The 27,662-nt window shown below is 64.9% G+C and overlaps 3 protein-coding genes across 4 annotated transcripts; 1 reads left to right on the top strand and 2 right to left on the bottom strand.

Annotated features, from left to right (window-relative positions):
- Positions 1–1,066: 1,066 nt before the first annotated feature.
- On the bottom strand, positions 1,067–5,608 carry MIEF2 (mitochondrial elongation factor 2). The gene is made up of 4 exons (XM_040079501.1): positions 5,463–5,608; positions 4,966–5,140; positions 4,348–4,525; positions 1,067–3,408 (listed from the first exon to the last, which is right to left on the bottom strand). Exons 2-4 carry the CDS (start codon positions 5,131–5,133, stop codon positions 2,363–2,365), a joined length of 1,392 nt encoding a protein of 463 aa, XP_039935435.1. The 5' UTR covers positions 5,134–5,140; positions 5,463–5,608; the 3' UTR covers positions 1,067–2,362.
- A 100-nt stretch (positions 5,609–5,708) lies between these two features.
- FLII (FLII actin remodeling protein) lies at positions 5,709–15,402 on the top strand. Its single transcript, XM_040078733.2, has 30 exons — positions 5,709–5,823; positions 6,394–6,504; positions 7,571–7,642; positions 7,744–7,824; positions 8,135–8,220; positions 8,357–8,518; positions 8,625–8,728; positions 8,828–9,003; positions 9,083–9,240; positions 9,328–9,412; positions 10,008–10,155; positions 10,264–10,397; positions 10,504–10,716; positions 10,797–10,976; positions 11,050–11,132; positions 11,212–11,286; positions 11,499–11,582; positions 11,650–11,821; positions 11,904–12,008; positions 12,205–12,396; positions 12,592–12,780; positions 12,865–13,004; positions 13,098–13,323; positions 13,496–13,650; positions 13,781–13,841; positions 13,918–14,046; positions 14,127–14,233; positions 14,411–14,516; positions 14,599–14,664; positions 14,824–15,402. Exons 1-30 carry the CDS (start codon positions 5,761–5,763, stop codon positions 14,956–14,958), a joined length of 3,798 nt encoding a protein of 1,265 aa, XP_039934667.1. The 5' UTR covers positions 5,709–5,760; the 3' UTR covers positions 14,959–15,402.
- A 222-nt stretch (positions 15,403–15,624) lies between these two features.
- LLGL1 (LLGL scribble cell polarity complex component 1) lies at positions 15,625–27,528 on the bottom strand. Of its 2 annotated transcripts, none has more exons than XM_058422557.1 (23): positions 25,486–25,506; positions 24,725–24,822; positions 22,499–22,580; positions 22,292–22,407; positions 21,726–21,884; positions 21,483–21,645; positions 21,262–21,397; positions 21,115–21,169; positions 20,876–21,033; positions 20,572–20,789; positions 20,402–20,469; positions 19,954–20,107; positions 19,474–19,578; positions 18,999–19,291; positions 18,771–18,924; positions 18,540–18,693; positions 18,165–18,448; positions 17,689–17,953; positions 17,475–17,589; positions 17,276–17,370; positions 17,053–17,167; positions 16,901–16,980; positions 15,625–16,729 (listed from the first exon to the last, which is right to left on the bottom strand). In XM_058422557.1, the coding sequence occupies exons 2-22, from the start codon at positions 24,757–24,759 to the stop codon at positions 16,902–16,904; spliced, it is 3,003 nt and encodes a 1,000-aa protein (XP_058278540.1). In that variant the 5' UTR covers positions 24,760–24,822; positions 25,486–25,506; the 3' UTR covers positions 15,625–16,729; position 16,901. The 2 variants fall into 2 exon arrangements, with proteins under 2 accessions (XP_058278540.1, XP_039934668.1); XM_040078734.2 differs by lacking the exon at positions 25,486–25,506 and adding an exon at positions 27,383–27,528 and having other exon boundaries at positions 15,626–16,729.
- Between the last annotated feature and the right edge of the window lie 134 nt (positions 27,529–27,662).

Below are 27,662 nucleotides of genomic sequence, written 5' to 3'. Positions count from 1 at the left end.
TTTGATGCAGTGACACCTTAACTCTGCCTAATTATTTCTTCCTACATTAAACAGTGAAGCTTTTACTGTAAAAGCATCCAGCCAAATCTTGCTCTTTCCAATCACTGGAACAATACAGGAGCTTTCTTGGCAGAAACTCCCCACAGTAATTTAGAAGTGAGCTACAAAGAGATGGGAAAAGTGGTTTTTATCTCACCAGCTGCATCTGCTGACCCGGGACAAGCAGACAGAGCTGGCTGAGCTGAAGAGAAGCTCTGTTTTCCTGTTCTGAGTTCAGACTGAACTCCCTGGGAAGCCAGGCTGCCTCTTCCCTCGCTGTTGGGGCTTCCTCTGTTCATCAGAGGAGGGAGATCTGCAGGATTCCTGCGTGCTCTGCTGCCAGGACCTCCTGGCTGCCCAGGATCCTGGGCACAGGGCAGTTCTGGGGTCAGCACTGAGGGGACAGGCAGGAGGCTGGAGCCCTTGGAGGGCAGCTGGAAGCAGAGCCCACAGCAGCACAGGTCTGAAAGGGAGCCTGAAACCCTGCAGCAGTCCATTGCTGTCAGGCCTAAATCCATGCAGAAAGTCAGGAGAATTTGGGTTGCATTTCCCTGTAGCCCTCGCTCCCACCGTTGACAGCCGTGGCCTAAAAATACACACCCTGGGCTAAAATCAGAGGATTACCGGGCTTTGGAATGCAGTCACGGAGCCAAGGCAGGGCAGCAGCCGGGCCAGACACCTTGGAATGGCAACAGCAGTGGGAAGCAGCTGTGCAGGACACAGGGAGCAGGTTAAACCTTGCTGCTGGAGCAGCCAGGAGCAGCTTTAGGAGTCTCAATGCTCAGCCGAGCCCTGTAAGTGGTACAAGCTCGGTGTCCACACAGCTCCCACACCGCAGCCTGGCGCTCTGTGGGTCCAGGGCTTTGGAAGAGGAGGAAGAAGACTTTGCAGGATGGGCTCTGACAATCCCCAAGCTCTCCAGGCAGCAGGGACACGCCCTGGGTGGTTCCCAGGAAAGCCACCACAGCTGAGAGGTCACCTCAGCCCTTAGCAGGGGAAAGGAGACAAAAGAGAGCTGAGACCAGGGAACCAGTGTGCACAGGGAAGGTTTATTCTCATCAGTAACACCTGGGAAGTGGTTTGGAGGAACAAAGTAATTGTCAGACTGGGAGGAAAAGCAGGTTTTTTTACCTCCCATAAACAAGATGATAGCTGTAAAGGAAACTAAACCACAACAGCTGCTCACAGAGAAGTCCACAGGGTTCCTCCAGCTCCACCCGCGTGCAAAACCAGCTCTTCCCATTAAATATAAGAATAAATTCCTTTTCTCTGGGACTAGAGCCAGACCAAACCCTACTAGCAGCCACTCAAAGGAAAACGAAAAAAAAAAAAAACAAACACAACGAAATACCCAAACAAAATACATCTCAATAAAAAGCATAAACCACTTCAGTTCTTGCAAGCATCTGCTCACAACATCATTCCTGCCCTGCTTCCCCACCCCATACCATGGGGCTCCAGGGAAAAAAAGGACCTCAAGACAGCAGCAATACATGTGTGAAAAGGTGACCAGACAGACTGGGAGGGACCTGCAGACAGACACTGGCAGCCACCCACCCACCAGGGAGGGGAAACGGCCCTGCTGCAGCCTCCAGATGAAACCAGGAGCTTCCCCAAAGCCAGCAGCTCTTTTTCAGGACATCTTCCAGCAAAACGCTGCATGGGACAAGGGCCCCTTCTTCGAGGCAGCATCAACACTGTCAGAACAAAGAGGTAGGGCTGAGCTCAGCCTTTCTGGCAGCTGGAAGGGTTTCCAAGGAATAAACCCCCAGCCCCCATTTGCTATGGCTGCACCATCCAGCACCCAGACAATCACCCAGATCATCCACAGGGATTATTTTGGATTGGCAAAATCCTGCAGGCGGGTGAAGCTCCCCCTCCTGCCCCGAGTGCTGGCACAGTGAGACCACGTGGGGTGCTGGTGACAGGACCAAGCCAGGATACAGCAGCAGGAAGGGGCTGCTCCCCTCCAGCTCCAGCTGGTCTCAGAGCGTGAGGGGAACCTGACAGCTGGGACAGGCAGAGGACACTGGGAGCCAGAGACCAAACATGCTGCACTGGGCTCCCAGCAGACAGAGCTCAACGTGTGGTGTGGCCTCACCCCGGGTTCAGCAGAGCCTCTGAGGCAAAGGCTCCTTCTGCCAATACCCACCTCTGCTCAGGCACGTTTTAATCACACAGGAAACTTTTCTTTTTTCTCTCTCATAAAGTGCAAGAACTTTGCCTCTTACTGACTAGTCAACTAGAAGCATCACAGCCCTCAGAGCAGGGAGCAGCAGGCAGGGGAGCAACACCCCACGTTCAGGAGCTCCCGACACACCGCTCACTTCAGCAGGAGCTCCGGCTCAGATATGGCCCTGTAGAGCACAAAGCCCATCTCATCAATTTCCTCCTCCAACAGCCTGGAGAACAGGTTGATTTTGGGGTTGAAATAGGAAAGCAGGACTCCTTTCTCCAGGGAAGCCACCAGCTCCTCAAGCACCTGCTGGAACCTGTCTGCAAGGCTTTCCTCTGCCCAGTCCGAGGCAGCGTCACTGAGGTGCAGGATGACGTTGGTCACGGGGCTGCCACCCAGTTTGTGCAGGCTGGGCTGGCTCCTGCAGACGCCGTTCAGGATGCGGAGGCAGAGCTGCCGAGCCCCGGAGTCGCCGGCATCCAGCTCCTTCACCCTCGAGACCTCCGCCTTGTAAAAGCTCTCCAGCCAGAGGTTCTCCACCAGTCCTTCAGGAGGAACAGCCAGAAGAACCTTGTCCTCCATCTCCACCACCGGGAAGAGGGTGATGCTCAGCTCAACCTGATCGTGTTTGACTTCCAGCTTCAGCTCCCGGGAGGCCACGACGGGGTGGATGGCACACCCCAGCAGGCCGCCGATGGCAGGCCAGTTGATGGAGGCCACCAGCAGCTTGTGGAGGGTCTCGTTGAGCACGCTGGAGGAGAGGTACCGGCCCACAATGAACCTGTCCCAAGGGCTGCACCCACGAGGGAAATACCCCAGATCGATCCTCTTGATCATCCAGTACTGGGGGTTCCTCACCACGGTGTCCTCTCCCGAGATGAGGCTCCAGAGCCCGGCGTCAAGGACCACCGGGAGCATGAGGTGGATGTGGTCAGCTGCCAGGACCTCGAGGCCATCCAGCAGGGCTCCGCGGAGGAAGAAGCGGCCGAAGGGCAGCTCCGGGCACTTGCTGCGCAGGAAGTTCTGCAGCTGGGTGCAGATGCTCCTGGCCAGCTGTGGGATGAGGGACGCCTGGATCTCGGGCACGGCCAGCTGGCTGCTGTGTGAGAGGAGCTTCTCCTGCAGCGTGAGGCAGCGCAGGGGGCTGGACTGGACCTGAGGAGCCCCCAGAGGGGCAGAGCAGCCCCTGGGATCTGTGAGAAGGGAAAGGAAAAGTCACAGCTCTGAGCACATCATCTGAAACCCTCAACAGCAGAGGGGAAGGCGTGAGTTGGGTGCCCAGGTCTCAGCCCACCCCTCACCAAGGGGCCCTATTGATGTTAACAGCACTTCTCAGGCATGCAGAGCCCAAACCAACCCCAAAACGCGACTGCTCCCAGCCTCACTCCTCAGCCAGAGATGGGAACCAGGCAAGGGACTGGCTGCTAGGGTCAGAGAATCACAGAATATGCTGAGTTGGAAAGGATTCATGAAAATCATCCAGTCCAACTCCTGGCCCTGCACAGACACCCCAACAATCCCATTGTGTCCCTGAGGATGTTGTCCAAATGCCCCTGTAGCTCTGGAAGCCATGGGGCCATGACCGTTCCCTGGGGAAGAACCTTTTCCTAACATCCAGCCCAAACATCCCCTGACACAGCTCCTGCTGTTCCCTCGTGTCCTGTCACTGGTCATCAGAGAGATCAGTGCCTGCCCCTCCACCTCCTCACACGAGGATCCTACAAACAACCCTGCTCTGGGTCCAGTATCTCAGGACATGCCCTGGACCGAGCTGGGCCGGTTTCCCACTTGGACAAACTCCATCTCCATGGGCAGCCGGACAAGGCAGCCTTTGTCTGCAGCACCTTCCTACAGGCAGAGCTGACCCAGAAAACGAGCGCAGCCGACGCCGCTCCAGAGGAAACAAACCCTCGCCCCGCAGCGCTGCCCGGGATACCCCGGCTGTCATCAGAGGCGCTGCTTCCACAGGCATTGCCTAAAAAGGGGCCATGCTCAGGAGCCTCCCAGGAGGGCAGGCTCAGTCGGGTCGGCTTTCTGGACACCGAGCTAAAAATAACACGGAGCTGCTGGGAGCAGCGGCACAGCCAGCCAGAGCAGAGCAAGGTGATCCTCCTGGGCACTGGGAGCCTCACCTGGCACCAGAGGCTGAGCTGGAGAGAGCAGAGGCTGGCTGAGGTCTTCTCTTCTCTGCTTCTTGGGGGGTTTTGGTGTTGTCTTGATCAGTGCCAAGTCCTGCCAGCTCTCCTCCAGGGACTTCTGCTCAGCTTTGGGATCGCCCTCATCCCGAGGGCTGGTGGCTCGGTCGATCAGCTGGAGGGAAGGAAAACCCAAGAGGACAAGTTGTTATCTTTGTTTTCCATGAATTATGGGTGACAGCAGCCCCTCTGGAGCACACACACAGGGGAACAGCCCCACTCAAAGCTTCTGCTCAAAAAACCACCCAGTTTGGGGGGACCACAAATGTGCACATCATCTTCCCGTAGGCTTTACACGGAAAGCAGATACCCAAATACAACTTAAGTCCCAGGTATTTTGGGATGGGATACCGTATCCCAAATGCTCCAGGCAAACTGGAACATGGATACACGGTCCCAAGGGTGGCAGCAGGCAGCTCCTGTGGCATTTGGCATTCGTGCTGTATGCAAGGAACCAGCTCAGGAGCAGACATGGAGGTTTGGGCCCCACCACACTGGGTCCAATCCAGCTCTCCAGGGCATCTTCCCGTGCTCTGATCCCCGCCCCAGCCTTACCCTCTTGACAGCCAGCGTGGCGATGGCCAGCACGGCCGCGCCGCTGACGCCCAGCACCAGCCTGGCGTTGGCCAAGAGCACATCGAACACGCTGCCCAGCCCGTCGATGACACTGCCCAGCCCGCCGTTCTCCTGCCGCCTGCCCCGCTGCTGCCAAAACACCGCCATGGTCGCCCTGCGGAGAACAGGAGCGTCACCCCGGGCTGGGGGATCCGCCACGCCGGGACAGGCGCAGCCGCAGGGCGGGGAGGGTTTGGGGAACAAGGGGCTCCGCTGGCCCGTTCTCCTCCGGGACGAAAGCTGCCGCCGCCGGCGGGACGCCTGGGTGCGGCCAGGGAGCAAGGGTCACCCGGGGAAGCGACGCAGCAGGGAAAGGACACCGCAGGGAAGGGACAGGCATTCCAGGGAAGGAAGGGACACCCCAGGAAAGGACGGGGCATCCCGGAAAAGGAACGGACACGCCGGGGAAGGGTCACCCGCTCCTCAGCCGGCCCTACCGCAAAGCCTCGCGGGGCACCGGCGGCGCTGGGGCGGGACCGCGGCCCGCGGCAAGAGGAACTCCCCGGACCCCACTGACCGAGGGGAGGCGGCACCAGAACCGGGACCGGCACCGGGACCAGCCCGGGCCCGGCGCTGCCCCCGCGCGGCCCCGCCCCGCCCACCCGCGCGCGGAAGTAGCGCCCGGCCCCGCCCCATCCCCGTGCGTCACGGCCGGGGCCCGCAGGGGGCGGGGCCTGGCGGGGGCGGGGCCTGGCGGGGCGCGGCGCCGCCGCAGGGTCCCCCCGCCCTTCCGCCATGGCGGCCACCGGCGTCCTGCCCTTCGTCCGCGGCGTCGATCTCAGCGGCAACGACTTCAAGGTGCGCGGGAGCGGGAGCGGGGGACGGCCCGGCCCGCGGGGCCCCACAGGGCTTGGGCGCCGCGGGGTTGTCAGGCCCGGCTCGGCCCTCGGGGCGGGGGAATCCCGGCCACGCCCGGGGTGGGTGACCCGGGGCAGTCCCGGTCCCGATCCCTGACCCCCATCGAGCCGCTAGCGTTGAGCAAGCCGACCCCCAGCCCACGGGGTCCCAGGGAGATGATTGCCGAGCCTCCAGCTCCCACTCCCATAGGACTGGGCGATCCCGGTTCCCAATCCCATGGGACCGAGTCTCCATGGTCCCCAGCTCCCAGTCCCCTGGGAATGATCGATCCCCGTCTGCCCTCTGCCAGCCCCCTAGGACTGGGTGATCCCAGCCCCCTAGTTCCCGATTGTGTGGGACCGGTTGATCCCAATCCCCACAGCTCCCAGTCCCTTAGGACTGGGCCATCGTGACCCCACAGTTCCCAGTCCCATAGGACTGCTCGACCCCAAACCTCCCATGACTACAGAGCATCAATCAGACTGAGGTCCCCAGATCCTCAGGTGGTTTCCTCACCCTCCTCCTCTCCAGGGCGGATACTTCCCCGAGCATGTGAAGGCGATGACGAGCCTGCGCTGGCTGAAGCTGAACCGCACGGGGCTCTGTTACCTGCCCGAGGAGCTCGCTGCCCTCCAGAAGCTGGTGAGCCCCATGTTTTGGGATGGAATGGGGCTCCCCTGTGCCGCTGGGGCTCTGGGATCCGACAGGAGCCTGTTCCCTGCCAGACTCGTGGCTCAGCAGCAGATGCTCCCATGTCTAATAATAGCACTGAGCTACAATGTGTGGTTGAAATGGGACGCAGGAGCTGTCAGGAGTGGGGCTGGGATGGACTTGCACTCGGTTTCACCTTGTTACCCTAGAAAACCACATTACAAACCATGCTTAGATCCCCTGCCCTTTAGCAGAGGGGAAGGGTGATGGTAACAATGGAGAGGATCAAAGTTTTTGGGGCTTTTTTTCCTTCTCTGTTGCTAAAGTATATAAAGAACAGCAGCTGGCAGCTGCCTGGCTTTGTTTTTCGGGCGACTCAGCCAGGCCCTTGGTGGAGTCGTGGCTCAGCTTGGCTTTGGTGGTGTCCACAGCACATCAGGGACCTCACCGTGTTGGTGTCAGACAAACTCAGTGCTTCAAACGCTGCCAGAAGTCCCTGTCCCTGTGCCAGGTGCAGGGAATCCCTCCGTGCCGCTCGGAGCCGCGCTCCCGCCAGCCCTGCCAGGTGCTCGGGGGCCACAGCAAGACTGAAATCCTGGCACCCCTCCCACAGCCTGGCAGTTCCTTGTGTTCCTGAGCAGGCAACAGCCAGGGCTGGCGATGCTCAGAGGAAAACATTTCCCTGGGGAAATTCCTCCTACCCCAGCAGTGCCCACGTCTGCCGGATCCCAGATCGCCCAGCGAGAGGCGTTTCCAAGGACTGGGGTCTGTTTGCGCGGGGGCCCAGAGCACCCCAAATCCTGCAGCAGGGCTGAGGTGTCCAGCCAGGGCTGCCCCAGGGAATGAGGGATGTGGAGGCAGCGCAGGCACGCTGGGCCAAACGACCAGTTTGGGACTGGGAGTGTCCCAGCAGCCCTGTGTGTGATGGTGCTTCGCAAAGTCCCCGACTCTCCTGGGACGGAGGAGCCTCCACATCAATGTGGGGGCCCAAGCCTTGCTCTGCACAGCCCCAGCTCCTGTGTCTGCTCACCGGGGCTTGTCTGGGGCTTCCCTGCAGGAACACCTCTCCGTGAGTCACAACAGCCTCACCACGCTGCATGGAGAGCTCTCCGGCCTGCCCTGCCTCCGGGTGAGTGTCCCTCTCCTGCCCCAGGGATCCCCAGGCACCCCTGGGATCATCCCTGGGGGCTCAGCAGGGCGGCTGCATTCCCACCTCTCTCGCCTTTGCAGGCAATTGTGGCTCGTGCCAACAGCCTGAAGAACTCCGGAGTCCCCGATGACATCTTCCAGCTGGATGACCTCTCAGTGCTGGTGGGTGCAGAGACTCCTCAGCTGATGCAGGAGCCAGCTCAGACTCCTGGATCCCATTCCTGCGCCTTGGTGGCTCCTTGTGCTCCTTGTGAGCAGCAGTCCCAAGCCCATGGCTGAGCTCCAGGGAAGCTGGCTGTTGGCAGGATGACCCTCTGGCAATGCCTCCTTTAAAGGCTGGCACCATGGATGGGTTCCCTGGGTTCCCTGTGTGCTGCTCCTGCTCCTGCCGTGCCCCTGTGCTCAGGTTCAGGTGGTGGTGGCTGGGTGTGGGGCAGAGGGTGGCAGCTGCTTTGTGCTCCCCTTTTCCCAGGACCTGAGCTACAACCAGCTCACAGAGTGCCCCAGGGAGCTGGAGAATGCCAAGAACATGCTGGTCCTTAACCTTGGCCACAACAGGTGGGTCCAGGCTATGGTGAGCACCTCCCTCTCCAGGTCACACTGTGCTCTGCGTCCTGCTCGCTGCCCCTCCTTGAGGGGGACCCGGGGCTGGTGCAGCTCCTAGGCAATCCTGAATTTCCCCAACTCCCTGCAGCATCGACACCATCCCCAACCAGCTCTTCATCAACCTGACGGACCTGCTCTACCTGGACCTGAGCGACAACAAGCTGGAGAGTCTCCCACCACAGATGAGGCGCCTGGTGCACCTGCAGACCCTCATCCTCAACAACAACCCCCTCCTGCACGCGCAGCTCCGGTACGGCCCCGCTTCCCAGCCCGGCTCCCGGTCTGGCAGGGCTGGGGCTGAGGTTCCTGCTCCACCCTGACGCTCTCTCTGCCCCGTGGCTCTCTCTGGACCGCAGGCAGCTCCCGGCCATGACGGCCCTGCAGACCCTGCACCTCCGCAACACCCAGCGCACGCAGAGCAACCTGCCCACCAGCCTGGAGGGCCTGGTGAACCTGGCGGGTAGGGCCGGGCCATGCAGCCCCACAGAGCCCTCCAGGGACTCTCCCAGCCCCGGTGTTGGTCTGGCTGGTGGTCTCACCCCGTTGTTTCTTTCCTCAGACGTGGACCTGTCCTGCAACGACCTCAGCCGTGTCCCCGAGTGTCTGTACACGCTGGGCAGCCTGCGGCGCCTCAACCTCAGCAGCAACCAGATCACAGAGCTGTCCCTCTGCATCGACCAGTGGACCCAGCTGGAGACCCTCAACCTGTCCCGCAACCAGCTCACCTCCTTACCTGTGCGTCCCTGCCCGTACGCGCCGTCCCCGCCCGCATTTCCGTGGTTCTCCCTCACCCCACCGTCTCCCCCTTCCCCAGTCGGCCATCTGCAAGCTGACCAAGCTGAAGAAGATGTACCTGAACTCCAACAAGCTGGACTTTGACGGGATCCCCTCGGGCATTGGCAAGCTCACCAACCTCGAGGAGTTCATGGCGGCCAACAACAACCTGGAGCTCATCCCTGAGAGCCTGTGCAGGTGAGGAACACACAGCTGGATCTGCCGTGTCACCGGTGGTCACAGGCCACCCCGGGCTGGCCTGTCACCACCATCACTGTCCCACAGGTGCTCCAAGCTGAGGAAGTTGGTGCTGAACAAGAACCGCCTGGTGACGCTGCCGGAGGCCATCCACTTCCTGACGGATGTGGAGGTGGGCGCCCAGTACCTCTCTGCCCTGGGTGGCTCCACCACAGCCCCAGCACCTCCCTGGCATCCCAGGGCTGTGGGGTGGGCTGGATGAGGTGAGGGCAGGCGAGCTCAGGGCCGATACCTGCGATCTGCCGCACGGTTCAGCCCGGGCAGGCTGCGAATTCAGGGCTCCTTCCTCATCCCCTCATCTCACTGAATCCTGGAGCGCTCCAGAGGCCTCTGTCGCCAGACGCATACAAAAAGAACGACACTCACACAGTCAGGTTGTTGGAGTAAAAAGAGTAAAAGAAGGGGTGTTTATTTCTTGACCTCAATTTATATAGATTCTGGACAATGACCAGAGATTGGAGAATGAGGTTGCCACCTCTCCGACCCCACTGGTCAAGCTAGAAGTCCATCAATTGTCCCTCCTCCAAAGAGGAAGCGAAACCGATCGCTTTGTTTATGTTACAATCTGTGGGAAGCTCTACTACAAAAATGCAAAAACATTACAAGGCTAAAAAGAATTGAACAACGGATCTCCATCCCGCGCCACGCTCTCTCAAACGTCCCTGTCAGCACGTGCTTCACCGAGGTCCCCGTGCCCTCCTTGGCAGGTCCTGGACGTGCGCGAGAACCCCAACCTGGTGATGCCCCCGAAGCCGGCGGATCGCTCCTCGGAGTGGTACAACATCGACTTCTCCCTGCAGAACCAGCTCCGCCTGGCCGGAGCCTCCCCCGCCACCGTGGCAGCCGCCGCGGCGGGTACGTCCATGGGGCTGGGGGCACACGGCCCCTGCCTTGGCACGGGCTGGGCGATGAGCCGGGCTCCAGGCTGCCCCGGCTGCCTTCACCCCGTCCCCGTGTCCCCAGGGAGCGGCACCAAGGACCCGCTGGCACGCAAGATGCGGCTCCGGCGGCGCAAGGACTCTGCCCAGGATGACCAGGCCAAGCAGGTGCTGAAGGGGATGTCGGACGTGGCCCAGGAGAAGAATAAGAAGATAGAGGTAGGGTCTGGGGTGGGAGAAGGGCCCTGAGGGCAATGTCCTTGGCTTACCTTGGGTGCCAGCAGGGTCGTGGTTGTCCCTAATTTGACCTGTTCCCATCCCGCAGGAGAGTGGGGAGCTGAAGGCGCCGGACCTGAAGACCCGGCGCTGGGACCAGGGCCTGGAGAAGCCACAGCTGGACTACTCGGAGTTCTTCAGCGAGGACGTGGGGCAGCTGCCCGGCCTCTGCGTCTGGCAGATCGAGAACTTTGTGCCCACGCTGGTGGACGAGGCTTTCCACGGCAAGTTCTACGAAGCCGACTGCTACATCGTGCTCAAGGTACCCAGGGAGGACGGAGGGTCCCCCACATCCCCGTCCCGGAGCTGCAGCCATCCCGTCTCACTCCTTGTCCTTCCTAGACCTTCCTGGATGAGAACGGTTCCCTGAACTGGGAGATCTACTACTGGATCGGGCAGGAGGCCACGCTGGACAAGAAGGCCTGCTCCGCCATCCACGCCGTCAACCTCCGCAACTACCTGGGGGCTGAGTGCCGCAGCATCCGGGAGGAGATGGGGGACGAAAGTGAGGAGTTCCTTCAGGTGAGGCCGAGCCCCAGCTCCCCTGTAGCCCCCGACCCGTCCTGCCCCACCCTCACCCCCTCCCTGCCCCCAGGTCTTCGACAATGACATCTCCTACATCGAGGGTGGCACGGCCAGCGGTTTCTTCACCGTTGAGGACACGCAGTACGTCACCAGGTACAGCTGGGGACAGGGGCTGGGGGGGTGTGTGGGGCAGGCAGCGCCCCGTGTCCCACCACGCCCGTCCCTTCCCCAGGCTCTACCGCGTCTATGGGAAGAAGAACGTCAAGCTGGAGCCGGTGGCACTGAAAGGGACATCGCTGGACCCCCGGTGAGTGGCCGGGGGACAAGAGGGTCCTTGCAGAAGGTTCAGCAGGGTCCATTTGAGGTGTTATAGCTGCAGTTCTGTGGTGCAGATGGGCTGTGCCAGCACCTTTCTATGAGAATTCAAACCCGCCGTGGTGCCCTGCAGGAACCCCCAGGAGGGGGAGGATGCTCAGCACACCCCATTCTCTCCTGACTCCTCTCACCTCTCTCCACCAGGTTTGTTTTCCTCCTGGACCACGGCCTCGAGCTCCTGGTGTGGCGCGGGAGCCAGGCCACGCTGAGCAGCACCACCAAGGCCAGGTAGGGCTGGAGGGGGCCCCGGGGGTGCAGGGAGCCCCAGCTGCCACCTCACCCGCTCCCACTGCAGGCTCTTCGCCGAGAAGATCAACAAGAACGAGCGGAAGGGCAAGGCTGAGATCACGCTGCTCACCCAGGGCCAGGAGACCCCCGAATTCTGGGAGGTGCTGGGGGGGCAGCCCGAGGAGATCCGACCCTGCGTCCCTGATGACTTCCAGCCCCACAAGCCCAAGCTGTACAAGGTGGGGAGCTGCATCCATGGGGCCACCAGCCCTGCTGGGGTCCTGCAGCCTCCGCTTACCTCTGTCCCCATCCCCTCTGCAGGTCGGCCTCGGTCTGGGCTACCTGGAGCTTCCCCAGATCAACTACAAGCTCTCCGTGGAGCACAAGAAGAGGCTGAAGGCTGACCTGATGCCAGAGATGCGCCTGGTAGGGTTGGGGCGGGGAGGATCTCCCAGTCTGACCAGTGAGACTGGTTTCGTGCCCCTTCTGCCTCCAGCTGTGCCCTGGGAGAGGGAGGTTCAGCCAGCAGCGCCTGGCTGGGGAATGCTCCGCCGTGCTGGGAGCAGGCGGGGTGTTTTCCAGCTGGGAACGCCTGCAAGGTGCCTGACCCCCTCTTCTTCAGCTGCAGAGCCTGCTGGACACCAAGAGCGTGTACATCCTGGACTGCTGGTCCGACGTCTTCATCTGGATCGGGAGGAAGTCGTCGCGGCTGGTGCGGGCGGCGGCGCTGAAGCTGAGCCAGGAGCTGTGCACGATGCTGCACCGGCCCAAGCACGCCATGGTCACCAGGAACCTGGAGGGCACCGAGTGCCAGGTAGGGCCTGGACCCCTCAGATGGGTGCTGGGTGCCTGGGAGGGGGCTGTGGCCGAGGGTTTGTCACCGACTCCCGTTCTACACGCCTGGACGTGGCAGCCGGCGCTCTGGTCTGGCTGACGAGGTGGGGATCGGCCACAGGTTGAACTCGATGATCTTGGAGGTGTTTTCAGCCTCAATAATTCTGTGGTGTAGGTGTTCAAGTCCAAGTTCAAGAACTGGGATGACGTCCTGCGCGTGGATTACACGCGGAACGCCGAGACGGTGCTGCAGGACGGCGGCCTGGCCGGCAAGGTCCGCAAGGACGCCGAGAAGAAGGACCAGATGAAGGCCGACCTCACTGCGCTCTTCCTGCCCCGCCAGCCCCCCATGCCCCTCAGCGAGGTAGGGCTTGGGGCCCCCTGAATCCCCCCTGGGGCCGGGGGCTGAGGGAGGAGCTGGGGGCTGACGGAGCTCACGGGGCCGCAGGCGGAGCAGCTGATGGAGGAGTGGAACGAGGACCTGGATGGCATGGAGGGCTTTGTGCTGGAGGGCAAGAAATTCACTCGCCTGCCTGAGGAGGAGTTTGGCCACTTCCACACCCACGACTGCTACGTCTTCCTGTGCAGGTGAGGCCTGGCTTGTCCCCCGCTGGACCACCTTTTCCCAAGCCCCTGCCCAGCCCTCCCATCCCTCACATCACCCCCTGTTCCTGCCCTCAGGTACTGGGTGCCAGTGGAGTACGAGGAGGATGAGGAGAAAAAGAAGAAGGGTGAAGGCAAGGGGGAAGAGGAGGGTGAGGAAGAGGAGGAGGAGAAGCAGCCCGAGGAAGACTCCCAGTGCATCGTCTACTTCTGGCAGGGCCGGGAGGCCTCCAACATGGGTTGGCTCACCTTCACCTTCAGTCTCCAGAAGAAGTTTGAGAGTCACTTCCGCGGCAAGCTGGAGGTGACACGGTCTGGGGGTGACACGGGGGTGCCCCAGCTTCGCCTCTCTTCTTCCCCGCCCCCTCTCTGCCCCTCAGGCTGAGGCAGGGCGCAGCAGCACAGACGGGAGCTGGCAGGGGGGGCTTGGAGCTGTGTTTGTCCCCGTTCCCCTCGTGACACCCAGCCCTGTCCAGGTGGTGCGCATGACCCAGCAGCAGGAGAACCCCAAGTTCCTCTCGCACTTCAAGAGGAGGTTTGTGATCCACCGGGGCAAGCGGAAGGACCGGGTCAGCGCTCCGCAGCCCAGCCTGTACCACATCCGCACCAACGGCGGGGCCCTCTGCACCAGGTCAGCGCCCCGGGGCTGCTCCGTGCCAGGCGGCACCCACGGGTGCCAGATCCAGCTGGGATACCTGCTGGTGGCCACGGCTGCTGGGTCTCCCGCTGATTTGCGCCTCGGGGGGGGCTCCGTCTTCCAGGTGCATCCAGATCAACACGGACGCTGCTCTGCTCAACTCCGAGTTCTGCTTCATCCTCAAGGTACTGCTGGTGGCTGAGCGTCCTCAGGGCTGCCTGGGTGCCCGCCCTGGGCAGCCCTGACTCCAGTGTCCCCCAGGTGCCCTTTGAGAGCACGGACAACCAGGGCATCGTCTACACCTGGGTGGGCCGGGCGGCTGACCCTGACGAGGCCAAGCTGGCCGAGGACATCATGAACCACATGTTTGATGACTCCTACAGCAAACAGGTGAGCGGGGCTCAGTGCCACCTTACCTGGGTGACAGCGACCGCCCAGGCCACGCTCAGCCCTGTTCCTGCCCTTCCAAGGTCATCAACGAGGGAGAAGAACCCGAAAACTTCTTCTGGGTGGGCATTGGGGGCCAGAAGCCCTACGATGAAGATGCCGACTACATGAAGCACTCACGGCTCTTCAGGTGGACGCTTGGCCTGGAGGGGGATGCTCCAGTCTGTGCTGCTTCCCTTCCCCCTTGGGAACCAAGCAGCCAAAACAGCTGCTCCATCCCATCCCAATCCCATCCCAATCCCATCCCATCCCTCTATACGAGCCAAGTCCTAACAGCCTGGTGCTGTCCCTGTCCATCTCCCTGCAGATGCTCCAACGAGAAAGGTTATTTCTCCGTGTCAGAAAAGTGCTCAGATTTCTGCCAGGATGACCTGGCTGATGATGACATCATGCTGCTGGACAACGGGCGGGAGGTGAGCTGGGGGCACGAGGCTGTGCTGGGCCCCCATCTGCCGCTGGCTCTGGGGGCTGAGCCCGCCTGCCGATCTTCTGCAGGTCTACATGTGGGTGGGCACCCAGACCAGCCAGGTGGAGATCAAGCTGAGCCTCAAGGCGTGCCAGGTAAGACCTCCCTCCGTCCTGGGACTGCGCTGGGGAGGATTTGGGCACTTCCATCTCCCTTCGAGGCCCTGATGTGGGTGGTGCAGAGCTCTGGGCTGGAGAACACCATCCCTGGAGGTGGGTGAGGGCCAGGCTCCCCACAGCAGCGCTCCTCCCCAGGTCTACATCCAGCACATGCGCTCCAAGGACCCCACGCATCCCCGCAAGCTCCGGCTGGTGCGGAAAGGCAACGAGCCCTGGCCCTTCACGCGCTGCTTCCACGCCTGGAGCGTGTTCCGCAAGCCGCCCACCTAAGGGCCGGGGGCAGCCGGTGCTCCGGCCACGGCACGGCCGCACCCCGGCGCCCCGCGCTGCCGCCAGCCAACACCGGGCTCGGCCCGGAGCCGCTTCCCCCCGAGCCGGGGCCAGTGGGGATCACTGGGGCCGTCCCTCTGTCCCTCCTCATCCCAGCTCAGCCCCTTCCCCTCCTGCGGGGCACACGGGGTGCTGTGGGCCGCTGTCGCACCCTGCTCGGGGATGCTGCCGCCCCAAACCAGTGCCGAGCTCCCCCCCGGGACTGGGGGACGGGAGTGACTCCCGGTTTGGGTGGGAGGGTGCTTCGCTAAGGAGAGCTGGGGGGAGTGAGGGGCTCTCAGCCCTGGGGCCTTACAGGTGGTCCCTGCTGTCCTGGGGGATGGACCCTCAGCAGGGATCAGCCAGTCTGGATCATATCAATAAAAGCTGTACTTCTCACCTCGACACTGTCCCAGGCTCTGAGTCACTCCCAAGTGGGGTCACCCCCAACCCTGATGGTGCCCCACTGCAGCTCAGGGGAACCCCAGCACTCACCTTGGCTCCAAGACTCAGCAAACACCTGCAGCCCAGGCAGCTGATATTAAATGCTTTATTTTCAATATTAAAAACCAGTATTTTTAATTACTAAACATTGCTAAATTCATCTTACCAAAAAAAAAAAAAAAAAAAAAAAAAAAGAAAAAAGGAAAAAAAAAAAAAAAATGAGGTGGGACTGGGGGACGTTCTACCAGGGACACTACAGCCCCGGCCTCGGCCGGCAGCAACAGAGCCCGAACCCCCCCAGCCACACACGTACCGCAGGAGAGCCCGGGGGGGCCACAGCGCCCCAAAAAGAGAGGGGCAGGGCCAGCTGAGCCCTGTGGTGACAGCCACCGCAGCCCAGGGGACAGAGCTGGCGTCACCACAGCCCCCCGGGAGGACGAGGCCAGGCTCGGAGCCCAGGGGGATTTGGCACAGTGAGACCCCCAGGGTGGGGCAGCCCAGCCTGGGGCGGGGGGGGGCTGGGGCAGCTCCATCTGCCCCCTCCCAGCACCAACGTGGACCAGGACCGGGAGGCGGTGTGTAATTCCACAGCGTGATCCCATCCCAAACCCACCCCGCGGCAGGAATGAAGTGTCAGAAAGGAGCAGCAGGCACAGAGCCCGACCTGGAGAATAGCCCTTGGAGAAGCCACTAAGAGAAAAAGGCCACCTGTGACCCCCCACCGTGCCCCTCCTCGGGCTGCCCAAGGCCTCTGCTGCCCACCTGGGAGCCAGGGCTGGGCTCCCCTGGGGACAGTCCCTGTGTGGCAGCCAGAGCCTCCCGGCAGGCAGGGAACAGGGCTGTAAACTGCAGGGAGCCGGGCATGTAAACACAGACCGGGGTATGGGGGAGCCGTGCCCGGGGGCTTCCTGCCCCCCAACTGCCCCGAGGGACCAAAACCGGGGGACAAGGGAAGGGGGTCCACAAGCCCCAGCCCTCCCCGTGGAGCCGGGGAAGCAGCAGCATCCCCCAGGAAGGGGGCTCTGGAGCAGGGGACAGTGACACTCGACCGTGTATAAAAAAAGGAACTTATCTTCCCCGGGAAGAGTTTGTGCCCCGCGGCCCCGGCTCTTTGGGGGGAGCGGGGCCGGCGGCCGGGCAGGGAGGTGTGCGGGGAGCGCCGGAGCCGGGGCGCGGCTGTTAGAGAGGAGGCGAGTCTACGTTACATGGGGAGGGGGCGCGGGGATCCAGTCGAGTCGCGCATCCCGGGAATCCGAGCGCTGAGATGGGTCAGGGAGGCCGGCGGTGCCTGCGGGTGAGGCGGCTCCTCAGGAGGAGATCCGGTGGGGCTCGGGACAGGCATTGCCCGTGCTCCCCCTCCTCTACAAGCCATCCATCACAGCCCCATCCTCCCATGATGGCACTGCGCTGGGCTCCCAGCTCCAAATCCCACCCCAGGGACCACCAGCCCCTCACAGACCTCACTTGATGAGGATCCCCGTGGGCCGGGCCTCGTCCTCGCTGGCGTTCCTCAGGTTCTGCTCCGCTTCCTCCGAGGACCTGGGGCAGAGCAGGGTGAGAGGCACCGCCACGGCCCCTCGGCACCTCTCACCCCATTCCCAGCCCACTCACGCCAGGAAATCCTTCACTTCCTCCACGGTGATGTCCCCAGTGGTGTCCAGCGGGTTCTCCAGGCTGCTGTTGGGGGAGTCGATGGGGCCGGGCGAGACGGCGGCCTCGGGGGACCCTGGGGAGTGAAGGGACGGGAGGGATTGGGGACAGCCAGGACACGGAGCCAGGCCGGCAGCAGGGCGCTGGGACACGGTGTGCATGCAGGGACGGGGCGGTCACTCACGGTCGCTGTCCGAGGGGGAGTGCTGGCCCTCGGAGCCGCGCGGGACGTGGGTGCCGTTCGCCTGCGGCAGCTTCGGTGTCACCGTCGAGCTGTTGCTGCAAGGAAACAGGGAGGAGTTACGGCCAGAAGCGGCGTCACGGGGTGGGTGCACAGGGGTTCCACCACAGCAAAGCCCCCTCACGCCCCCAAGACAGCCCACCTGAGGCAGGAGGTGTCCTGGAGCCGGGCGACCTCCAGCCGGCACAGCGGCTCCGTGACGTTCCTGGCGCTCAGCGAGAAGCGCTCGAACTCGGACGGTGAAATTAGGTAGAAACCTACAGAGGGGGGGACAACAGCGAGCCTCAGGGATCCCCCAAAGGGGCTGCAGGCGAGGCCATCATCCCACGGACGCAGATGTCACCCGGTGTCCTCACCTTGGCCGTGCTTGGTGAAGACACAGGAGGCAATGCCACTGATGTCCTCCTTACGGATGCAGCTGTAGTGGACCTGGGGCCGCAGGCTGGGCACGGTGAAGATGTGGATGTCCCCCAGGTTGGTGAGACAGGCCAGGCAGTTTTCCAGCCGCTCCTCGGAGCCAACGCTGGCCAGGCTCACCAGGGCCACCTTCCGCACCCGGCAGCCCTCGTGCGCTGTCAGCTTGAACTTGGTCTTGGCACTCACTTTGGGCAGCGTGAACACCTGGAGGGGCGAGAGGAGCCGGGCTCAGGGGAGAACAGGAACCTGCAGGGTTTAGGGGGCACCTTCCCCTCGGATTCAGCGTCCTAAAACAGGCAGAGGAGGAGGAGTGCCCCCAACACGTGACTGGTCACCTCCAGTCCCTGCGTGATGAGGACATGGGACATTTTGTGTCCCATCTCTGCCACAGTGGGACGCTGAGCCCCGCGCTCACCTTGAACTGTTCCTCGGAGGAGATGAGCATGGAGTGGCTGCCCTGCATGTCGGGGGCCTTGGCCAGGTCCCGGGACACCTCGTAGGGCTCGGGCAGGGGGTTCCCCCGCCCGTCCAGCACCGCAATGGCCACCACCGGAGCCCGGTGCATCAGCTGGATCTCCTTCCCCAGCACGGCTTCCACCGCCCGCTCCGAGAACTTCTCCTGCGACGGCACCTCCAGGGCGTAGGCGAACACCGACCCCGAGTTGGTCCCTGCCCACATCGTGGGGCCGTGGTGGGCGGCTGCGGGAGCAGAGCAGCGTCAGAGCCCCCTCCCCATAAATCCAGCCTGGGGGCTTTTCCCGGGGAGGGAGGCGAGGGACGGGGGTCTCACCGTCACGGAGGAAGGTGTCGGCGAAGTAGAGGCACCGCACGACCCCCGAAAGCGAATCATCGGCCGAGCGGGGCTCGATCCGCCGCTGCACCGGCGTCATCTCCACCTCGGGGGGCCCCGCCTGCTCGGCCAGCTGCGCGTTGGCCTCCTGCACCTGCGGAGGGGACACGGCGTCAGGCCCTGCTCGGCGGGGACGGGGAGCCGCCGCGCTGGCCCCCGCTCCCTGCCCACCTTGCTGGAGGGGCTGCTGGCGTTGAGCCTCTTCTTGCCCGACACGCGGCTCTTGCGGATGCGGCGGAAGGACTGACGCAGCGACTTCTTGAGGGACTTCACGCGGGACAGGGGCCCCTCCATGGCCAGCGAGTCGTTGGGGTGCAGCGTACACCTGCGGGCACCGACGCTGCTCAGCGCCCGCCAACGTCGCTCCAGGGAACCCCCGGCAGCGAGGTGCCCCCATACCTGGCCAGCACGGGGTTGCGCCGGTAGTAGTCGAAGAGTCCAAAGCCGTGGCTGGTGCCGAAGGCCACGAGGTTCCACTCGGAGTGGAGGGTGACGGCGGTGACGGCGGCGGGGGGCACGCACTGCACCAGCACGCTGGGCTGGAAGCCGGCGGGGAAGTGCAGGGGCCCGTTCCGGGGGGCCAGCCGGTCGTGGCCCTTCCAGGTGAAGCCCTCACGGTCCTGCAGCAGGTCCACGGTGGCCACGCTGACCGCGTGCTCCGACTTCTCGTCGCTCAGCTCCATCACCAGCACCTGCAGGGACAAGCACAGACGGGGCGACACATTGGAACCCGCACCCCAGACAGCCAGCCTGCTGCACACCGGGGGCTAAACCCAGGACAACCATGGGCGTCTGCAGGGTCCTGAGCCCCCCTCGTGCTGTGGGGGAGCCGAGGGGTGCTCGGCAGCCCCTGCTCTGTCCTCGCCACCCTCACCTGCCCCGCCGTGCCAGCCACCACCATCTTGGCCGTGTACTTGCAGAGCGCGATCTTCTGCACGCCCAGGCGCGGGTCATCGCTGTAGGGATCAAAGCAGCCCACCTGCGGGAGGGGACAGCTGAAGGGACACCCCGCGCACAGCTGTGGGGCGGCCCCCCCTTGCACCCCCACATCCCTCCACCAGCTGCGGCACGTGGCATCACGCCCAGATCAAAAGCCCGTCCCCATGCAGCCCCTGGCTGTTTCCCCCGTGCTGGGGCAGACCCGCGGGACGGGGCGCACGGAACAAGCGTCCCTTGTTGTCCCCGCAGCGCGTCACACGGCAGCTGTGCCCTGAGCCGGGGGACACGTCCCCGGGGCGCAGCCGGGATGGCTCCGGCAGGTGCGTCCCCCGTGCCCGGCTCCGGGTTTGCCCCCTCCAGCGCCGGCAGAGCCCCGAGGCCCGTGGCAGTGCCACCCCGCCCAGGGGAACCTCACCTTGCGGAACGGAGGCCACTCCTCCTCGCCCGCCTGGTTGAGGCTGTCGTTGTGCTCGCAGTCTGTCTGGAAGATGTTGGCGGTGCCCAGCTTGTAGAGGGGCTTCAGGGAGACCCCCGAGGCGTCCCAGAACCGCACGGTGCCGTCCTCGTGCCTGGGCGGGGGGGGTCCTGTCAGCGCGGGGCGCCGACATCTGCCCGGCTAACAAGAGCTGCCTGTGTGCTGGCAGCCGCCGTGCCAGAGCGGGGGACAATGGGGGACAGCGCGGCGGGTGACACGCTCGTGCCTGGCCAGCACGAGAAGGGGCAGCCCACCCGCAAAGAGGGAGTGGATGCCACCACCATCCCGTCCCACTCCCCCACAGCAGGAACGGGTGTGGATGTGGATGTGTCCCCCTCCTCTGCATTTTGGGTTTCCCAGGCTCCCTCCCTGCTGCCAGCACACTCACCCCGTGAGGAGAAGCCCCCTCTGCGTGGGCTCCTGGGCCAGGTTCTTTCCCCCATCAATGGGCCAAGCCTGGAGGGAGGGATGGAGAGGGGATGAGGAAGGGATGAAGGCTGCTGGGCCATGCTGGCAAGGGGTTCAGGAGGACCCCTGCCCACCACCCCCATCACTGACCGCAGAGGACTGCCGGGGGCTCTGCTGCTCGCCCACACTGACGATCCTCTCCCAGAGCTTGAGGGGCACGTTGGAGACATGGCAGGAGCAGGTGATGGCAGAGGAGTGGAGAGGTGCCAGGTACGGGGCAGGGATGGTGGGCCAGCCTGGCGTCTGCAGGTCGATGGCCACCAGCTCCTCCTCCACCAGCACCACGAGGGCTCGGGGGTTCTCAAAGCCTGGGGAGGGGGGAGATGGCTGCTGTGGTCATGTGGAGACCCCCACACCATCACCCGCTCCCCAGGGTAGCCCTGGCAGGACGTACCTCCCTCGGGCACCTCCGCGCTCTGCACGGTGAAGAAGTCAATGACACGGGAGGTGAAGTCCAGCGTGGCCAGGGTCTGGCCCTGCAGCACGCTGACACAGTGCCTGTCACCGTAGCTGGCCCGTGGCATTCCCCCACTGAAGATGATGAAGGCGTTCCTGGGTGGGATGAAGCAGCTGCCATCAGACTCTGGACCCCTCAAATGCCCCCTGTGCCCATGTCCAGCCCACCCCACCTACCCTGACTCGCAGGTTCGCCAGAGGATTTTGCTGATGGCTTTGCAAGGGAACGGCCCTGAAACGAAGACAGCGACAGTGGGGTTGCAGCACTGGGATGGAAGGCATCAGCCCCCAACCCCAGAGCCCCCCCAGACGCCCACCCCGTACCGTAGGGGATCGTGGACATGACGGGCTGCTGGCTCCTCTGGCCGGTGCCGCCCACTGCCCACACCATGTACCCGCCGTCGCTGTGGGAGCTGACGATGCTCTTCCCGCTCTGCTCCCAGGCCAGGCTCTCCAGCTGCTGCACGGGGGGCACACGGGGGGCTCAGCGCTTGCATGGACACACACACACACACACAGAGCCAGCCCCACACCAGCCCCGGTACCTGGTTCCCCAGGAAGAGATGCTGGACAACACGAGTGCTCTGCTCCCACAGGACCACCAGCCCCCGGCTGTAGCCGATGAGGAGCCGGCTGCCGTTGCCTGGCTGCTCCTGGATGGATTCCACGGGCCCCAGCGCCTTCCCGCAGCGGTAATCATCGGGGACGCTGCGGGGGGACGTGCACAGCGGGGTCAGAGGCAGGCTGGGGGTGCTGGGGACGGGGCACGGGGCCTGCGGGGCTCTCACCTCTGCAAGATCTCATCTGGGAAGAGGGTTTTGTCCTCCAGCAGCGTCAGGGTGGGCAGGGTGACAAAGTAGACGGCGCCGCCCTCGGTGCCCAGGCAGACCATGGCAGCAGCAGCCATGGGCAGGACCACCGTCACCCGTGTGATGCCAGGGGAGCAGCTGCGGGGGGAACAGGGGCTGCCTCAGCACCGTGTTGGGTCTGGGGGGGTGTCAAAGAGACCCCAGACCTCCCCTGCTCCAACCCTACATTCCCATCTCCCTGAGTGCAGGAGGACAAGGACACAGGGCTCGGTGCAGACAGCAATTAGAGCCATTAATCACCCTCGGGCCCTGCCAGCACCACGAGAAGTCCAGAGCTGTTCCCTGCACTCAGCATCTCAGCTGGGATCAGAGGAGCATCCCAGTGGGGAAAACACCATCACGGGGAGGACCTTGGCCGCCATCCCACCCGAGCGGGCCGGCGGCTCCCACGCGCCGTTCCCAGCCGGCAGCGGCACCGCTGCGGCCGCAGCCCCGCGGGGGACGCGGCTCCGACCCCCCCAGGAAAGTACTCAGCGCTGCCGGACCCTGGGCGTCCTGGGAGGCCGAAGCTGCGGGTCTCTTCCAGGTGGGAGCAGCCCTCCTTCTGGCACACCTCCCACAGGTGCAGCGTGTTGTCGTCCAGCAGCGAGAGGAGCCAGCCCTGCGGAAGCGGGGATGACAGCGGGGTGTTGTGTGAGGCGCTGGGGGGATGCTGCTGGGTTATCCCACCCCTCCCAGGGACACCCCCGTACCTGGCCGGGAAGGAAGTGCAGCTGGGTGACAGTGGCCGTCTCCTTGTGCAGGCCTGTCAGCTCCACACCTGGTGCGCCATATCTGGGGGGGCCGTCAAAGAAACAACGAGGGTAGAGCCCCCCGCCCCTTCCCTAGCAAACCTCGGGACACTCCGAATTCCCTCAGGTCACAGTTCTGCCTGCAAACACCAGTTCAGCCCCATGACTCCGGGAAAGCCAGGGCACAGCATCCCTGGCTGCACCCCATGCCAGAGCTGGCCTTGGCACCACCATCCCCATCCGGGATCCACCAAGCACCTCCAATTCCAAGCAGGACACTCTGAGCCAGCCTGGGATCTACCAAGCACCTCCAGCTGGAACACCCACGTCAGGCTGGGATCTACCTCTCACCAGGATGTCCCAGGTCAGGCTGGGATCCACCTCTCACCAGGATGTCCCAGGTCAGGCTGGGATCCACCTCTCACCAGGATGTCCCAGGTCAGGCTGGGATCCACCTCTCACCAGGATGTCCCAGGTCAGGCTGGGATCCACCTCCCACCGGGATGTCCCAGGTCAGGCTGCGGCCAACGCTCACAGCCAGGGTGGGTGTGCGGGAGGCGCCGGGAGCCCCGGCAGCAGCGGCAGCGGGGTGGGGTTCGGCATGCGCCGGCACAGCCTCACTCACCCGACTGGTCCCGGCTCCTTCGGCGACGCCGCTCGGCAGGAACCGCGGCAGGACCCCGGCCCGGCATCCCCAGCACCCCCAGACCCCCAGCTGCGCCCCCCAGTCCGGTGTGACCCGTGCAGCCACATCTGGGCACGCCGAGTGCCAGGGGTCCTTGCCCCTGGCCGCCTCCTGGCACCCTCTGGGCACAGGGAAGCAGCCCGGCGGCTCTGCCCAGCCGGACAGGCAGGAGCTGTCTGGCAGTGCTGGGCACAGCCGAGCCGGCAGAGCCGGGTGACAGCCGCGGAGTTTTGGGGAGGGCAGGCCTGGGAATGCAGCAGGGAGCACGCAGAGCGCCCTCGGTGCTACATGGATGAGGGCTGGCACCCATCCTTGCTCATTCTCGGGTCTTCCCCCATCAAAAACAGCACCACAAGCTGAGAGCCCTCAGGGCGAGCGGCTGGGTCACACCAGTGTCACCAGCATGTGGGATGGGGCTCCAGGGACCCCCAGCTGCCCCAGGTGACCCCCCAGGTGCTGGCTGCCCACAAGTGGATCCTCCCAGCCCGGCCGGGGAGCACCCGGGGGTGTCCCCCGCTAACCAGTAACGCCAGTCAGGCCAGCTCCGGCTGCTGCCTCGCCCGGCCCCGGCTTCCCCGGCACCGCCAACCTCCAGAAGCATCTTTTTGGAGGCGGCCGGAGCGGGGCCCTATAGGCACGGGGTACCACGCTGGGTACCGCCCCACAACCATCCCGGCAGAGGATGCTCAGGGCACCGCAGCCCCCCGCAATCCGCATCCCCGCGGTGCCGGGGGAGGGGGGGCTCAGCTGGGACCGGCACCGCGGGCCAGGCGGGCGAGCCGGCGACGTCGCGGCCGGGCTGGCACCCGTGCGGCCCCGGCAGAACAAAACACGCCATCTTTGTGCTCGGGAGGCAGCGAGCCGCCGGCCTGGGGGATGGGGAACGCGGCCGCCCCCCCACACCCCGACCCCGACCCCGCTGCGGGCGCGGCCGCCCCCGCGCCCCCACCCCGCATTCCTGCGGCGCGGGGCCCCCCGAGCACGGGCCGCATCCAGCCCTGGCCGCTCGCCAGCAGCCCTCTGAAGTCTCCCTTGCACGCTTGCCGGCAACAAAGCCCGGCCCGGCCCCGCTCGGCGTCCCCCCGCTTCGGCCCCCCACCCGGGACCGGGCTCCGCGCCCGGCGCAGCCCCTCGCCCCGGCGCTGGGCCGGCAGAGCCCCCGCTGCCCTCCCCGAGGCAAGGACGGACAGGAGCCCCCCCGGGATAAGCGGGGCGACAGCAGGAAGGAGCCCCACTTTGGGATGCCCCGAGCCCCTTTTCCTCCCCCCGGCGTTTTGGGCGAGGTGGGGGTTTCCTCCAGCCGCCCCCTCGCCGCCCGGCCCAGCTGCAGCACAGCTGGACGGACGGAGGGATGGACGGCAGCCGAGTGGGGGCCGCCGGATGGGCCAGAAGCAGCACGGCCACGTCTCCAAGCATTCTCCGGGATGGGGAGAGGCAGAGGAGCGAGCGCAGGAAGGTCCGGGAGGTCCTTACCTCCTGCTCATGTGGGAGGAAAAGGATACAGCTTGACGGCTCCCGCCTTGGTGCCGATGGCCATCACACGCAGGACGGGGTCGTAGGCCAGGGCGCTGGGCTGGCTGGGGAAGCCGTGCTCCACCGTCTGCCGTGGGGACAGGCAGGTCAGAGCGGGACCCCCACACCCCTGACACCCCCCAAACCTCCCACAGCCCCCCCTCACCCCCACAGCTCCGATCCCGCACCAGCCTGAGCATCACTCCTGCGACGGGGCATCGCGAAGATGCCGCTCTGTCCCCCAGTGCCACCAAGGAGGGCCTTGGGGACGGGGGACATCACTCCTCACCCAATTGCCACCCAGCAGCCCAACATCCACGCCACGGGCCGGGGAAGGTCTGACCTTGAACAAGCTGTCCCACCACCCGCCAGCACTTTGGGGATGGGACCCCGCTGCTCTGAACCCCCGAGGTGAGGACACCCCAGCAGAGGGGAGCGGGACCCCCAGTGCGACATCACCGGCCGTCCCCGATGCCGGCCCGGCAGAACCAGGCGAGCGGGACCCGCCAGCGCCAGGGACGTCCCCGCCGGAGCCGCGTGTCGCCCGCGGGCACCTTCCCAAGGAAGTCCCGGCCGTCCGGCGTGCCCGGGCTCGCCGGCTGGGGAGGGGCAGCGGGGGGAAGCGGGGGGCGCCCAGCGCCCCGGCCCGCGGTGAGGGGACCGCAGAGCTCCCGAGGGCGGCTCGGCTGAGCAGCGACGGCGCGATCAAACGATACGGAGGCCGCCGGAGCCAGACTGGCCGGATCCTGACCTGCTCCCTTTGTCTGGGGCATCCGAGAGGCGCAGCGGGGCGGCTTTCCGCACCCGCCGGCGGCAGCCGCCGTCACCCCAGCTCCTGCTCCCCTCCCAAGGGACACCTTCAGCAGCGTGAAAACCTCCCCAGCCCATCCAAGTGGGTCCCAACACGTCCAAGGGGTGAGGAAGTTGGATGCTTGTGGGTGCCGAGCCACGCAGAGTCACGCTGAATCCCCCCGGGATGCACGCTGAGCTGGAGGAGCTGGGACAGCAGCAGCGCAGGGACACCACAGCGATGCTTTAGGCCAGAAACCGACACCACGACACCGGCAGAGGTTCCCCAAAAAGCGCTGTCCCAATTTCCCAGCACTCCCAGCCCCAAAGGGGGACCTGGCTCAGCCCCCACGGGCGCAGCCCCCGCTCCAGCCCGCAGCGGGGCCGCATCCGGCAGGCTGTGCCGGCCGGCCAAGGAGCGCTCCCGGCCAAATTACAGCAAATCCCAGGCAGATCTGGAGCTCGGCAGGAAAAACAACCGTTAATGGGAGGCAGGTGGGCAGCCGGCGGCCCCAGAGCTGGGACGGCTGCAGAGGGGCTCTCCTCAGTCTCCCCCCAGGACATCCCACCGGCACACACCCACCCTGGGCACTCGTTCAGGCAGGATCCGGCCGTGCCCCCCAAAAACAAGAGAGCTCGGGCTGGGCTGAGCCTTGCACCCCGGCCAGACCCTCATCCGTGGCAGTGAGTTGGGGGGCCGGGGCTGTGCTGGGCAGCTGGCTCTGAGCCCTCAGCACTGCACACCCCGACACTGCACAGCCCGGTGCCGCCGTGGGACAGCCCGGGGGTCCCTCCGGTGCACGGCATCGTCCCAGCCATGAGTTGTACCAGCAGTGCCAGGATGCTGCCGAATGCTGGACTGATGGTTTGGGCTCTTCCAAGGGCCACTGCCGGTGGTCTCCTGCCCCGCAGCCAGGGCAGGAGGGTGGTCCCGATGCCAGGGACAAGGTGAACCAAGTACCAGGTGGGCACTCGCTGGCCCAGCGTGATATCCCGAGCGATGGGTCGGGCACCCAGGGCTTGTGGTCACTCCAGAGTTGTTTCATGAGCTTGAGGGTCTCTCCCATCCCAAATGAGGAAAGTGGGAAAACTCGGAGGGAGGAGGGGAGCAAGCACTGATCTCTCACGTCCCCCCAGAGACACATTTTTGGGGTGCCAGGGAACCCCAAGCCCAGGGGTTCATCGCCACAGCCCTTCCTGCTGACACCGGGGGTCCAGCTCCCCAGTACCCCACTCCCGGGGAGACTGGGGTGAGGGGCTGAGCCCCACATGGGGAAACAGCCAGGGATGCTCCAAGGCCAGACAGGGTGCGGGACCACGGGTCACCCCAAAACGCCCGTGAGCGAGGCCTCGGGGAATCCATGGGACACGGGGAGTGCGGGAACTGAGGCGCTCCAGGGAACCCCTCCCAAGAGGGGCTGGGGACAGGGATGTCGCGCTGGTGAGGGGGCCGCATCCTCTCCCGGAGTGCCCCCCGGCCCCCGGTCCGCACCCCGGGGCGCATCCCGCATCCGGGGCTGCCGGTACCCACCCCCGGGGGTGCATCCTCCCGGGGCGGCCCAGCAGCCTGTCCCGGGGGTCCCCCGGCCACGCAGCCCTGCCCTTTCTGCGTGCCCCTTCCCCGGGAGGCGGGGAGGTCCCGGTGCGCGGCTCCCCCGGGGGTTCAGCCGCTCCCGGGGGGCGGTGCCCCGCACGCCGCTCGCCTCGCCGCCGGCAGCATCCCGCCGGGGTACCGGAGCCCCGCGCCACCGGGGAGCTGCCCGCACGCCGCACCCTGCCCGGCACCCCCGGTGCCTCCCGGTGGTCGCCGCGCCCCCCTCGGGATCCACCGCCGCGCCCCCCGTTCGCCCCAGACGCACCTTGCTGAAGGCGAAGAGGTCGTGGCGGAGGCGGTCGCGGTGCGGGTCGGCACCCTGCCGCCGGAACCGAAACTTCATCATGGTTGGGCCGGCGGCGGCGGTGGCGGCGGCGGCGGCGCGGTACCGGGCGGGGCGGGCGCGGCCGGCGGTGCCGGGGCCGGTCCCGGGGCGGCGGCGGCGGTGGCGGGGCCGGGGCGCGGCGCGGGGCGGGGCCGGCAGGGGGCGCGGTGCCGGTGCGGGGTCCCCGGTGCCGGTGCGGGGTCCCGGTGCGCGCGCCCGC

This window comes from Hirundo rustica, chromosome 15 (genome assembly GCF_015227805.2).
Source record: "Hirundo rustica isolate bHirRus1 chromosome 15, bHirRus1.pri.v3, whole genome shotgun sequence".
NCBI classification, from domain to species: Eukaryota; Metazoa; Chordata; class Aves; order Passeriformes; family Hirundinidae; genus Hirundo; species Hirundo rustica.
Note: the sequence above shows the minus strand (reverse complement) of the source record. Positions and strands in the feature narration are given on the sequence as shown.

Coding starts and splice junctions, on each gene's coding strand:
- MIEF2 (XM_040079501.1), bottom strand. CDS start 5,133: ATGGCGGTGTTTTGGCAGCAGCGGGGCAGGCGGCAGGAGAACGGCGGG. Junction 4,526..4,965: donor CCACGCTGGCTGTCAAGAGG/GTAAGGCTGGGG, acceptor CCTTCCCTCCAG/CTGATCGACCGAGCCACCAG. Junction 3,409..4,347: donor AGCTCAGCCTCTGGTGCCAG/GTGAGGCTCCCA, acceptor CCCTTCTCACAG/ATCCCAGGGGCTGCTCTGCC.
- FLII (XM_040078733.2), top strand. CDS start 5,761: ATGGCGGCCACCGGCGTCCTGCCCTTCGTCCGCGGCGTCGATCTCAGC. Junction 8,729..8,827: donor GGGCCTGGTGAACCTGGCGG/GTAGGGCCGGGC, acceptor TTCTTTCCTCAG/ACGTGGACCTGTCCTGCAAC. Junction 14,665..14,823: donor TGAGCCTCAAGGCGTGCCAG/GTAAGACCTCCC, acceptor GCTCCTCCCCAG/GTCTACATCCAGCACATGCG.
- LLGL1 (XM_040078734.2), bottom strand. CDS start 27,463: ATGATGAAGTTTCGGTTCCGGCGGCAGGGTGCCGACCCGCACCGCGAC. Junction 21,034..21,114: donor TGGCGAACCTGCGAGTCAGG/GTAGGTGGGGTG, acceptor CATCCCACCCAG/GAACGCCTTCATCATCTTCA. Junction 17,371..17,474: donor CAGGACACCTCCTGCCTCAG/GTGGGCTGTCTT, acceptor GTTTCCTTGCAG/CAACAGCTCGACGGTGACAC.